This window comes from Orbicella franksi, chromosome 2 (assembly GCF_964199315.1).
Source record: "Orbicella franksi chromosome 2, jaOrbFran1.1, whole genome shotgun sequence".
In the NCBI taxonomy this organism is placed as follows: Eukaryota; Metazoa; Cnidaria; class Anthozoa; order Scleractinia; family Merulinidae; genus Orbicella; species Orbicella franksi.
In genome coordinates this window covers 6,478,774-6,491,343 of record NC_138146.1, presented here as the reverse complement: position 1 = coordinate 6,491,343, position 12,570 = coordinate 6,478,774, and the positions used below count along the sequence as shown (strand labels likewise).

At 39.2% G+C, this 12,570-nt stretch overlaps 1 protein-coding gene across 1 annotated transcript in view; it reads right to left on the bottom strand.

Moving 5' to 3' along the window:
- Positions 1-177: 177 nt before the first annotated feature.
- The window catches only part of LOC145479879 (uncharacterized), a 34,313-nt gene continuing 21,920 nt past the window's right edge, over positions 178-12,570 (bottom strand). Inside the window, exons 2-8 of the mRNA XM_081458353.1 lie at positions 10,898-10,966; positions 9,334-9,495; positions 8,316-8,393; positions 7,937-8,004; positions 5,369-5,411; positions 1,601-4,557; positions 178-1,120 (exon numbers count right to left, since the gene is read on the bottom strand). Of these exons, the coding sequence (XP_081314479.1) occupies positions 1,616-4,557; positions 5,369-5,411; positions 7,937-8,004; positions 8,316-8,393; positions 9,334-9,495; positions 10,898-10,964 (3,360 nt within the window). The 5' untranslated portion in view covers positions 10,965-10,966 and the 3' untranslated portion in view covers positions 178-1,120; positions 1,601-1,615. The remainder of the gene's footprint in view (positions 1,121-1,600; positions 4,558-5,368; positions 5,412-7,936; positions 8,005-8,315; positions 8,394-9,333; positions 9,496-10,897; positions 10,967-12,570) is intronic.

The following is a 12,570-nucleotide window of genomic DNA, read 5'->3' as shown; positions in this document are numbered from 1 at the left end:
CCTTACAGCCCCCCCCCCCGCCACTCCCTTCCTGCTTGCCTGTTCCCCTCCTTACCAAAGCTTGGTGCACAACACCGCTAAAATATCTTATTACGCCTGGAACGGTTGTTGTCAGAGAAGGTTTTAAACCTTCAGACGGGAAAAACAAGCGAGTGACGGTGGGGGATTAGTAAAATAGTAAGCGCAGCGTGAAACTCCGAGTCTCAATTCTGTGAAGTATTACAATATGAACGGACAAATTCTATTACGCCAAGCTCATATATTCCCAAAGCGGACTATGAAGTTGGAACTATTACTCAATTTACTACTGTTTGGTAACAAAACAGTTTTTATTATGGACCCATTAACGACTTATCAGGTTACAACCGAAGTCCGTCAGTTATTCCAAACAAAAAAAATAATAAAACGGATATCACTGGATATCACTCTCTTAAAGAAAAGTGACACAAAAATGACTTAAAAAATAAATTTTAAATTTTAAAAAAACCTGACTCCTCCAAGCGGGTTATACAATGACTAAGGAACCCAACACCTAATTGATTTTGAACATTTCTGAAAATACTGAAATGTTGCTATTTATATTATACCTGCGCCGTGAGACTCGCTACTTAGATAAAGCTACTGGAAAACCGCTCAAAAAAGACTTCATCGCTGTAATAATAAAATTAAAACACTTTGCTTCAGCTAGACGTTTAAATGGTTCTCAGGGTTGTAATGATAGATAAAATAACATACACTGCAGCGATGTCTGTCTGAGTTATTTGCTTTCTATCCCTGAGTGGGTTCTTATTAACGCTAAAATCAATATTTATCTTGATAATAATTCAAATAGATCGGCCTCATCGTACCGCTAACACCCGTGAACATTCAAGAAAGCTATATATATATATATTCTTGGGGAGGTTTATATCAATCATTTTCCCCGTAATAACTACGAAATCTTCCACTCCTTTTCACACTTTTGTACGTTAAAAGTCTTTCATCAGCGTATTGAGTCCTCTCTCTTGTGAGGAAGAGAGCTTCATATCAAGCCAACAAATGTACGTCAAGGATACACATCTTGGTCAAGATTCTGCCCATCGGTCACTTCCTCGCCATATACAATTTCTGCGTTCCGTACCTAAGGGGTAGATATATAAATCGTTTATCAAACTTCTTTATAAAGTAAATCGTACTGAAATCACAATGGTAAAACACAGTAAAGCAACATTCAATGCTAGCAGATCTTTCACATAGAGGAATCATTTCGTACAAAAAGGACTCGCACGTTACGCCACTCAGGATTTAAAGTTACTTATGCCTTAACTAAACATTGTAACAATTTTGTCGTATATAAAACTGTCATAACTATATTTGATGACCTCAAATTGCTGTTAAAAATGTATTATACATGTTGACACTCTGCCTTTTATAAGAAGTCAAATCAAAAACTGAAATTATGTTTCTGAGATTTTCTCCCAGGTTCCCGAGTGAGATTCAATGACCAGTGTAAAATCCGTCTCATATGTTATAATACCTCAACGCTCTTTCATTTCAACGCTGAGAGCAGTTACTAAAGCACAGATATTTCCATGTCACTACTACACGTAGTCCAACTTACATTTGAAAACGATTTTTAGTTTCCACCAAGGTTTATTGTGACGTCATCTCCAATCAACACAAACGGAGCCCAGTGATTCACTTCATTAAACTCGTCAGATTCTCTCATACATTTCATGGCTTTGTTCAATGATTCACTGGCACTGATCCCTTTTACCAAGTGTGAGTAAAACCTTTTCATGAACTCCAGAGTGGCCTCATCGTCAATCGCCCACAGGGACACCAGGACAGCACGAGCACCAGCACCCAGAAACGCTCGTGCAATGCCAACAACTCCTTCAGCCTTAATCTCTCCACGACCACTATGACAGCAACTTAACACCACCAGTCTTGCACGAATTTGAGCGCTCGTTACGTCTTTCATAGTTAAAAGGAAGTCTTCATTCGAAGGAATCTGGGATGCTCGTGTAGTGTTGGGTGCTAAGGCAATTTCTCCTGTTTCCATTCGACCATGCGCCGCAATGTGTATTAGAGCAGCCGAGGGAAGTCGTCTTAACACTTCATCCTTTGTTGCCTCTCCTCCAATGAGGGGTTTGGTGTTAAATATTCTCCCGATCGTCTGTACCTCTTTTCTGGCACATGGCAGCTGCTCCAGTACTTTTCCTTGGATAAGAACCTCTTGTACCCACGGGTCACCCACTAGAAGCACCCCCGTCTTGCAGTGGTAACCAGCCGGAGAATCTGTGATCAGTTTCAAACTTGTAAGGGACGGAATCACTCGGATCCTACAAACATCACATAAATACTTAGAATTAGAGTCCACGAATGCAGCATAAGGAGCCAGACACAAAGGACCTTCAGGAACCAATATAAGTTCATCAACATGGACCAAGTCTGCAACAGGTTCAATGATGACGTCATACAACATTCTCAGAGCATTCATCTGGAACGGAACAGGCTTAGCTGGTGTCTGTGGAGACCTTCCGGTTGCCACCTGCCCATCTCCCTGCTTATCCAACGAGCGATCCTCGCATTTTATACTAGCTCTTACACCAATTTCTTGAGAAGCAGTCAGAATTAAAGTCTCCAGAAAGTCTTTCAAATTTACTGAACTGTGATCACTAAGTTCCTTTCTCCTCAATTCCACATCTTTTCCGTCGTGGACAACCCAGAAAACAATGTCTCGTTCATCAATTGCTATAAAAACGACAGACGATGGAAGGAAACGGAATGAATCGTATGTAGTTTCTTCCCGAGTGTGTAACTGATCGTAAGTTGTTTCGAAGCCATAGTTTAATTCCATGAGATCATTCAGAGCTTGTGCACGTCCTTCCTCAGCAGCGATTAGAGCCTCAACCACCTTGCCTTGTTTTAATAATAGGCGCCACAGAGAAGTGTATGCAAATTCATGCATATTGCGGTAGCTAATTTTCCACTCATCTTTACCTTTAAGATCATGTCTGACAATATTAAACATTCTCACACTTGAATAATAACAGTCAAGGGCTTTGGGATGAAACTCTGATAATTCAAAGCTCCTGCCAAGATTATAAGACAATTTTGCAGCTCCAGCTTTGTCTCCCACTTCTTGGACAATCTTTAAAGAACCTTCATGGTATTCAATGGCTGTTTTGAAATCCCCCAGAATTTGAGAAACAATGCCAAGATTACCAAGGGCGACTCCTTCTCCAACTTTGTCTCCCACTTCTTGGGCAATCTTTAAAGAACCTTCATGGTAGTCAATGGCTGTTTTGAAATGCCCCAGACTTTCATAAGCGTTGCCAAGATTACTAAAGGCGATTCCTTCTCCAGCTTTGTCTCCAATTTGGTTGGCAATTCTTAGATGACGTTCATGGTAGTCAATGGCTGTTTTGAAATCTCCCAGACTTTGATAGGCGTTGCCAAGACTACCATAGGCATTTCCTTCCCCAGCTTTATCTCCCACTTCTAGGGTTATTTTTAGATGACGTTCGTGGTGGTCAATGGCTGTTTTGACATCCCCCAGACTTTGATAAGCGTTGCCAAGATTACCATAGGCATTTCCTTCCCCAGCTTTATCTCCCACTTCTTGGGCAATTTTAAGACGACGTTCATGGTGGTCAATGCCTGTTTTGAAATCCCCCAGACTTTGATAAGCGATGCCAAGATTACCATAGGCATTTCCTACTCTGGCTTTATCTCCCACTTCTTGGGCAATTTTCAGATGGCGTTCATGGTGGTCAATGGCTGTTTTGAAATCCCCCAGACTTTGATAAGCGTTGCCAAGATTACCATAGGCATTTCCTTCCCCAGCTTTATCTCCCACTTCTTGGGCAATTTTAAGACGACGTTCATGGTGGTCAATGGCTGTTTCGAAATGCCCCAGACTTTCATAAACGTTGCCTAGATTACCATAGGTCTTTCCCACTCCGGCTTTATCTCCCACTTCTTGGGCAATTTTTAGATGACGTCCATAGTAGTCAATGGCTGTTTTGAAGTCCCCCAGCCTTTGATAAGTGTTGCCTAGATTACCATAGGCCTGTCCTACTCCAGCTTTATCTTCCACTTTTTGGGCAATTTTTAGATGGCGTTCATGATAGTCAATGGCTGTTTTGAAATCCCCAAGACTGTGATAAGTGTTGCCAAGATTACCACAGGCCATTCCTTCCCCGGCTTTATCTCCCGCTTCTTGAGCAATTTTTAGATGGCGTTCATGGTAGTCAGTGGCTGTTTTGAAATCCCCCAGACAAATATAATCGTTACCAAGATTGCCATGGCCCATTCCTTCCCCGGCTCTGTCTCGCACTTCTTGGGCAATTTTTAGATGACGTTCATGGTAGTCAATGGCTGTTTTGAAATCCCCCAGACTTTGGTAAGCGTTGCCAAGATTACAATAGGCATTACCTTCCCCGGCTTTGTCTCCCACTTCTTGGGCAATTTTTAGTTGACGTTCATGGTAGTTAATGGCTGTTTTGAAATCACCCAAACGTTGATAAGCTTTGCCAAGATTACCATAGAAATTTCCTTCTCCGGCTTTATCTTCCAGTTCCTGGGAAATTTTCAGGTGGCGTCCATAGTGGTCAATGAGTGTTTTGAAATCTTCCAGACTTCGATAAGCAATGCCAAGATTACCACAGGCCATTCCTTCTGCAGCTTTGTCTTCCTGTTCTTGGGCAATTTTTAGAACACGTTTGTCGTAATCAATAGTTGTTTTGTAATCCCCCTGTCTGTGATGGGCGTTTCTAAGATTTCCGTTGGCGTTTCCTTTTCCACATTTGTCCCCCACTTCGTTTTTCGAAATTTTTAGTAAAGAATCTGCCTTTTTCTATTGGCAAAAAAATCTTGATTAGTGACAAAACTGCAAACATCGATAGATGCTGTTTAACAAAATACAGTCAGTTACATTAAAATACCAACACGTGATGACAAAACATGATCTAATTGGGTATCAAATGTTGAAAAAATATTTGGTCTTCAGGCTTTAAAGTGTGATCAAATGGTTATGCTTCCTCAGTTTCATAAATATCACGTTAGTTACTAGAGAACTTTTTACCCAGAGCGCTCGACTTCTATAATGTAGCTTTCCGCTAAAATATCCCAGTCAACATGCGCTGGTAAGTGTTTTTTTTATATAAGGCTAGAATTTTTTGTGAGATGATATACGAGAATTAAGGCAACAACATTATTAAGATAACGTTCTGCTTTTCCATTAAAGCCTCAAGAATATTTTCTTGTACCAATCCTCTTTTTATTACAACAATGTTTACCTGGCCTATTGCAGTGTGAGTGACAATCATGCTCTTCATGTTCTGTCGCTTTGTTTCTTGTGATGTATCAGGTTCACTGAGACACTTGATCTGTAAATCAACTAATGTCTTGTTGTTCTTGTCAATCTTTTTGTGGTCATGAAAATGATCGAAACGACAAATAAAATAGATTTCTTGATATTTACCTAAATTCTTGCTAAATAAAAGGGCATGTGAAAAGTGAACTGATCAACATGACAGTGCGTGGAACAAAGGAAAAAATCTGAGTGCCCGTCAGGAATCGAACCCATAACTTTCCGAACATCGGGCGGGCGCTCTATCCACTGAGCTACGAGGACACATGGAAAGTAAGGTCGTTTAACTGAGTTTATATGTGACAGGCGTCCAGCATACTGCTAGGATCGGCACTGACAAAGTCATCGTGAGTGCGATAATTGAATGAAGACGGTGAATTTTTTCAAGCTCGGTAATGAAACTTTTTCCCATGCTCGTGTCATGTTGATCAGTTCATTTTTCATATTTCATTGCCGAGCTTAAATTTCACCATCTTTATTCAATTATCACACTAAAAGGGAATGTTAGCCCATTTTTATTTCATAGAAGTTTCCTAAATTAATCGAGTTTCAATAAGTGCCTGTAATATGCAGTTTTATAAGAATGTCTGGATTTACGAAAAGGGTGTTAAAGAAATTACACTCGAGCGTAGTTGTCTTTTAGCTCTCTAAAGTAGACATTGTACATGCAACATGTGCAAGTATTGAAAGTAATGATTTTTTTTTGAGTAACACGTCTTAACAAATTACACGTATCACAAATTACAAATTACAATAACAAAGTACTCTGGTATGGCTACTCCAATACTACAATGTACATTACTTATTTACATCAGGTGTTACTTACTTACATTAGGAAAACGAATAACATAAAGTAATTAATTAATTCTGACAACACACATTAGCTACAATTAAATCAAACAGGATAAAAAGCAAGATATAAAAAAAAGAGAGAAAGAAAAACAATAAAAGGAAAGGAAAACTTAAAATTACAAAATAAACAAAAAAGCAAACAAACAACTAATAGGCTGATTTAGCAAGAGAACGGGAACGTCACTCGACGACGGCGCGCGCAGTAAAAAAAATTGAAAGTAATGTTGCTGTAGTGCCAATTACTCTGGGCCGAGCCAATAACTCATATTTATTCAGATTAACACATCGTTAATTACAAAACTTAATCCTCTGAGCAACGTCTGAACTCCTAAACGATTCGAAGTTATTGAGCCTGAATTCCGAGGTTGGCACCAGGTAAACACCTTGAAAACCGTACCCTCCCATGGCGAAAGGAAATGCGTCTGCGTAATCTATAGTCCGCGGTAAGAATAACCTTATGTAGCAAATATGAACTGAAACCTCAACTGGGACTTTTGTTTCTGGTCTTTTTTCTGGTGTTCTTCCCTATTTTAGTTTTTGCTTGCTTGGAGTGATTTGTTGGCCTTCAGGGATCATGAAATCCACGCGTGGATAGCTTAGTGGAAAAGGCACTTTTCTTTCAGCACTTTTTTACAGGTACAGCATTAGCACCGTAATTAACGATCAGTAAATACTCAATTTTGACACCAGAAGCATCAAAAATTAAAACGGTATCAAAGAAACTTCACCCCAGTGTAAACTGCAAAGTAGAAAATATAATAACTCCAAGCAATATCAGCCTTTTTTGCTGCACGCTCTACTCTATTTTCTTGGTCCTTTTCTATTTATTTATCTTTTATGATCGGTTTGGCGTGATTTGTAGGTTCCAAGAGGTCGTCAAATCCAAGTGTGTAGCTCACATAGTGCAAAAGAGGGCATTTTTTCTTAGCAGTGTTTTCATGAACCTCGTCATATATACAGTGTAATAAAGCTTATCATAACCCTAGGTTATAAACCAACCGATCTGGTGCTAAATAACAACTAGGTTTGGAGCTCGAGAATTCTACGGAGTGGCAGATGATGAGGCCGAGGGCCAAATCAACTATCACCTCATGGAACTATCGTCTAGAAAGCAAATAATATTTCTTTAGTAGCATTCTGACCAAATTTCCTTCAGAAAAAGATTTCCGAGTATTTCCTGTTTAACGAGGAATGCATGTTTCGCTGCTCGTAGTTTAGAAGTTAGCAACTAGATCGAGGAAAGCAAATATGTCTTCGCGTTTAGAACGAAGAATAGGTATTAAATTTTGCCAGTTCTTTCTCGTTAAAGGACGAGTATCACAGTAGCTGTACTCAGTATAAATAATTTCCAGTATACAAGTTTGTGTTAAGAAAGAGGAGCGTCTATGTATCTGTTCTCTATTCCGAGAACGAGGAACGGACAGTTTACGCGACTGATATAAAGGGTTATGTGGCCGACCACGGACTGCAGACCACGATTGCCGCCGTATTTAGTGTAAGTGACTGCGGACCACGGTAGCAGGATGTGATGAGTAATATTTCATTGGAAGGGTATTCTGAAGTTTAACTAAGAGCTGTTAGGCCCGATTTCTTGCTCGGGTTAAAACTTAAACTCACTCATGCTGTCTAATAACTTACTCAGTGAGTAAGTTGTCCTTGTAATAGGAATTGTATCTTTTAACAAAGGAAATGAATATGACACCATGTTTAAGATTCAAAGGATACTGCCAATCCCTTATCACACCAGGACGTGGCTTCTTCATAACGCTTTAGCTTTACACAAGCACCAGCTCCTGAAAAATGAACAGTAGTATTTGCCTTAAAGCACTATTGTTACTTCTGACAGGTTACCAGAATAGTGACAATAAAAAAGACTACATTGTACAGGAACAGGCTATCGAACAGATAAATCGAGGATATCACTGTAAGAAGACAATTTGAGGAAAGGCGGCTTAACTAACAGTAAAATAAGTCTTCCTGTTACTTACAGCTAACTGCTTTAGTGAAAGGCCTATGAACTTACACTCAGCAGTTTTCTGCTAATTCATATAGACTTATCATACACAAGTCAGCTATAAATGGTAGTCAAGAACTTTTTAATTACCTTTTTCAATGGGTTTAATGAAAGTTGGTTCCAAAGTAACAGCGGTTGTTGCATCATTCAGTGTTTCCTGGTAATTTCCTAGCAAATATAAATAAAATTACTCTTCATGCTGTAGAAATGATGAAGGCAACGATAGAGTAAAATGAAGTAACAATATTACAACTACCTCCCAGTGTTTTAAATGAAATTAAACTGATAAATTGAATTTCGAAAGTTGTCCAGCCCATGGCGAGAACCAAACGTAATCTTTTCTATAAACTTTTAACCTTGAACAACGTCTGAAACTTGAAGGACACAATTAAAGGAAAAAGCTGTTCGAAAGATATAAATTATCTTAAGTAGACAACAACGGCATATTTTAGTTTACGACCAAAGATCTCAAGTAATCAAGTACACGACCCGTAAATTAGTTTTGACTGACTTGGTAACTACTCACGCTCAAAGCGCGGCAAAAATGATAAGAAACCGATAAAAGGGAACCATTTTAATGTTATAGATAGTTACACAAGAGAAAATGTGAGCCCAACACCCAATAGTGCTTTTAAAACATTTTCCCAATGAAACGAGAACTACAGTATCTTACATTGCGCAAGTTCAGTTGTAAGAGATGTACTTCAGCCACTTAATACGAGAGACTGGTCGTAATATGGCTACCTAGGTTATTAATCCTTTGCTTTGTTTGGATCAAGGATCTCCAGAAACAGCTCTGCAAACATCATTATTCTCTATTCGTACGTTGTCCAGTCGATGTCTTATTTTACCCTTTTCAATCGTATAACACGACAATATTATAACTTGATCATCTTTGAAATCAAGTATGATATAGAAAGACAGACTGGACATCCAACAACCTTTGTTTTTCATATTTGGGTATATTCTTTTCCAGCCTCTTCTGAGAAGGAGCCACGAATATAGCGGCGCTGTTTTATATCCTATAATCAGTAAACAGAAGCTCTGGATTTTACAGGCTAAATAAAGAACTAATAAACACAGTGTGAAATATAAAATCAGATCTTACCGAAACGGAAATAAGCAGTAGCTCTGTTACTGTACAGTTTGGCATTCAGTACGTCATCTTTGCAGTTCACTTGGATTCCTCGTGTGTAGAAGTATATGGCGTTACTAGCTTCTTTTCTTCTGTATTCTTTGTTACCTTCTTCTAAGTAGACTGTGGCTATCGCTGAAAAACGAGACGGTGATTTAGTACATAACTGAAATTTTCCCAGGACGCCTATGCTTACACGGCAGGTATATTTTGCGGGGTGCAGGGTGCAGGGTGCAGGTCGAAATTTAATTATAACTGGAAAACCGCTGGCTCTTAGAAGAAACGTACAGGTGGTAGACCTACCGTGACTGTTACATGACTCTGTCTACAATCGCTCAGAAAGGTGGCTTCCACTTAAGTGCCAAACCGGCCGAAGAGATGGGAGGAGAGTATATTCCTATAATTTTAAGCCTGCAATGAATTATTGTTTTTGAAGAAACATCTGAAATATCACCTGAAATATCTGCTGAATTTGGTTTCTTCCCTGTGAGTACCAAAATGAAAGCACACTGAGCTTGCGCAAGTATATTCCGTCGGTTAAAATCTTGTTATTTCATTTCTTTATTTGTTTGCTTCATTTGTGATGGCAATCTTCTGTTGTTGAGGGAAGACCCGAGCCAAGTCTGGAATCGATGAAAACATCTGTGGAGCGGCCATCCAGATAGCTTTCAAGAGATTTCACTAGTCTTAGCGTGTCGATCGATAAGTACTTATCGCGACACTTATCGCGGATCGATCGTGTTTTCACCATGTGAAAGAGGCGAACTACTTTATGTAAGAAACCCTGACGAGTATGGAGGTTATTAATTATTTTTAGTGCCAGCGGTTTTCCAGTTATAATTAAATTTCAACCTACGACCTGCACCCTGCAACCTGCAAAATATACCCGCGGATGCTTACCGACAAATTAGCTGATTCGTTTCCCTTTATACTGGAAAGTATGCCATGGCTGGAAGGTTAAAATGTTCCGATTTCCTAGCAAGTACCATTAAGATATATTTTCTTAAAACTCAAGTTCCCATTCCCAGAGCCTTTGCGTGTTCAGTCAAAACATTCTCATCCCAAGAGTCTTTAAAGTCAGCGGTGACGCTTTACCCGGAATCAAGAAATCTTACTGTTTGATTGTGTGTATCCGCCCAAGTTCATAATAGTTTCTGAACATGCTTAGGAAGTGAAACTGCTGTGGCTAATGGCGGCTCAGCTTCCGATTTCAACTAGAGCTCCTGATACTTGGTGCTGACCAAGCAATCGAAAAATGTAAATAAATTTGATAACTTTGAAAGGCAACTTTGTACATTTTGTACATATTGCAAAAATTATTGCCCGTGTCTTTCGAACACGGAATCATCTTCTTTTTTCTCATACAGACGTAAACACTTCTACTTCATCGTTTATTGAACAAATTGATTTATTTGTAGGCGACGTGTTCCGTCTCAAGTTCTACAACATTTTTTATGGGCCATATATGTAGCCTTTTTCAATGACCATTTTATAATGTTATATTATTAACTTGACATGTTTTGAGGTTGGGATTTACCTTTTAAAGTGTCATCATCAAAATCCAGCTGAGCACCAGAAGGTGATGTGACTTCACCTTCGGCCATTACTGAAAAAAAGGAACCACATAAAAGAAAAAAAAAAATTTTTTTCATTATTTAAATTTTGGTTTTTGCGCTTTTGTGCTTTTCAAGCCGAAATTTCCATAGAACTTTCTGGACCCAAATTCTTTTAGAAGCACATCCTAAGAGGGTCGTTCTCTAAACATTTGTCGACAGTGTTAAAACACAGGTGACTGAAGCGTACTATAAGGTTTGGCCTTCCTTCGACGACCAAAACTTCCGGTTTGACTTTTTGGAAATTTCCAGAGGCGAATAGAACGGCATTATCCATGGCTAACACAGAATTTGAATTTACTAAGAGAAATTATTTGTAAAAAGAAGTTTGTTTCCCCAAACGTTGTTCATACGGTAGAACTTTCTGTGACTGCTTGTCGATCTGATTTGAACAGAATCCTTCTATTTTCAAGCAGACTTAGGCAATTGTTTACCGCTTGTTATCGCGAATTTAGATTGAACATGAATCTTTACGAAGCATTGCTGGGGTATTTTTGGAACGCGAAATAAAAATACTTCAGGGAAATTAGTAAAAAATAATTAAGGTTGCGCCGTGTAAATTAAAAAGGCGTCAAGTCGACCCTCAAAGAATTAATTTCTGAACGTCGAGTTTTGACCGTCGCTCGAGAGTCTACCACTGGCAAACGTCTAAACAGATCCACGAATAACAAACATTGGCATCAAAACAAATCACATTTAAAGCTTTTGTCCTGGTGAAGTCAAGTACAGACGCCCGTAGGCAATTCAGCATTGAACTGTGCAGTCACGGTCACTGACTTCACTGCTTGACTTGACGATAAGATTAATGACATGACTGTAAACTGAGTACTAAATAATAAAATAAATTTTAATCTAGGTCTATCGTCAACAGCGTCTGCGCCACGAGTACTTTGCGCCCTCTAACGAAAAATCATAAAGGCAACGTCTACATCAACAAAGCCTGATATTGCATGCTGGAACGATTGTACAACTTTTGCATTTTCTGACGGAGCCGAAGAAACAGGACAAAGCTCGAAACGCATCCAACAAGCGACCAAGTAAGGTCAAGTAATCGATCAACCGTCGCTCGTAAGTCGATGTTATTTTTGCCGTCTTCATCCTACCCAGAAGATTTTTTTTGTCTCTATTGTCCTCGTGTGTCCGCAGATTCTAGGGGGTAGTACGTACAAAGCAATAATTTCCAGTCGAACATCACAAAACAAACATGGCGTCGTATAGTCGAGGGTTTTTTAAGACTGTAAATTTCCGGGTTTTTTTTACGGAAACACAAAAAGCTGGTTTAAGATGCTCGAACGATGACAAGGAGGGTAATAATACCTTAAAGGCGATTATTTCGTCCTTCGGGTTCATGACACAGCCTTCCAGTCGAAAGAATGTCTGAAATCAAACGTCTCCCCGAATAAATTAAAACAAAACCGCACTGTGAATTGTTAAATACTAAGAAACCCTCCGATCGTTTCAAGAAGGGTTCGATTTGGCTGGATAAAATCACACACAACAACAACTGTAATTCAACATGGCCAACCGCTGACAATACATGACATGAATTACTTTTCATATTCTTAGAGAGACAAAAATGTGGCTTGTAATCGGGGCC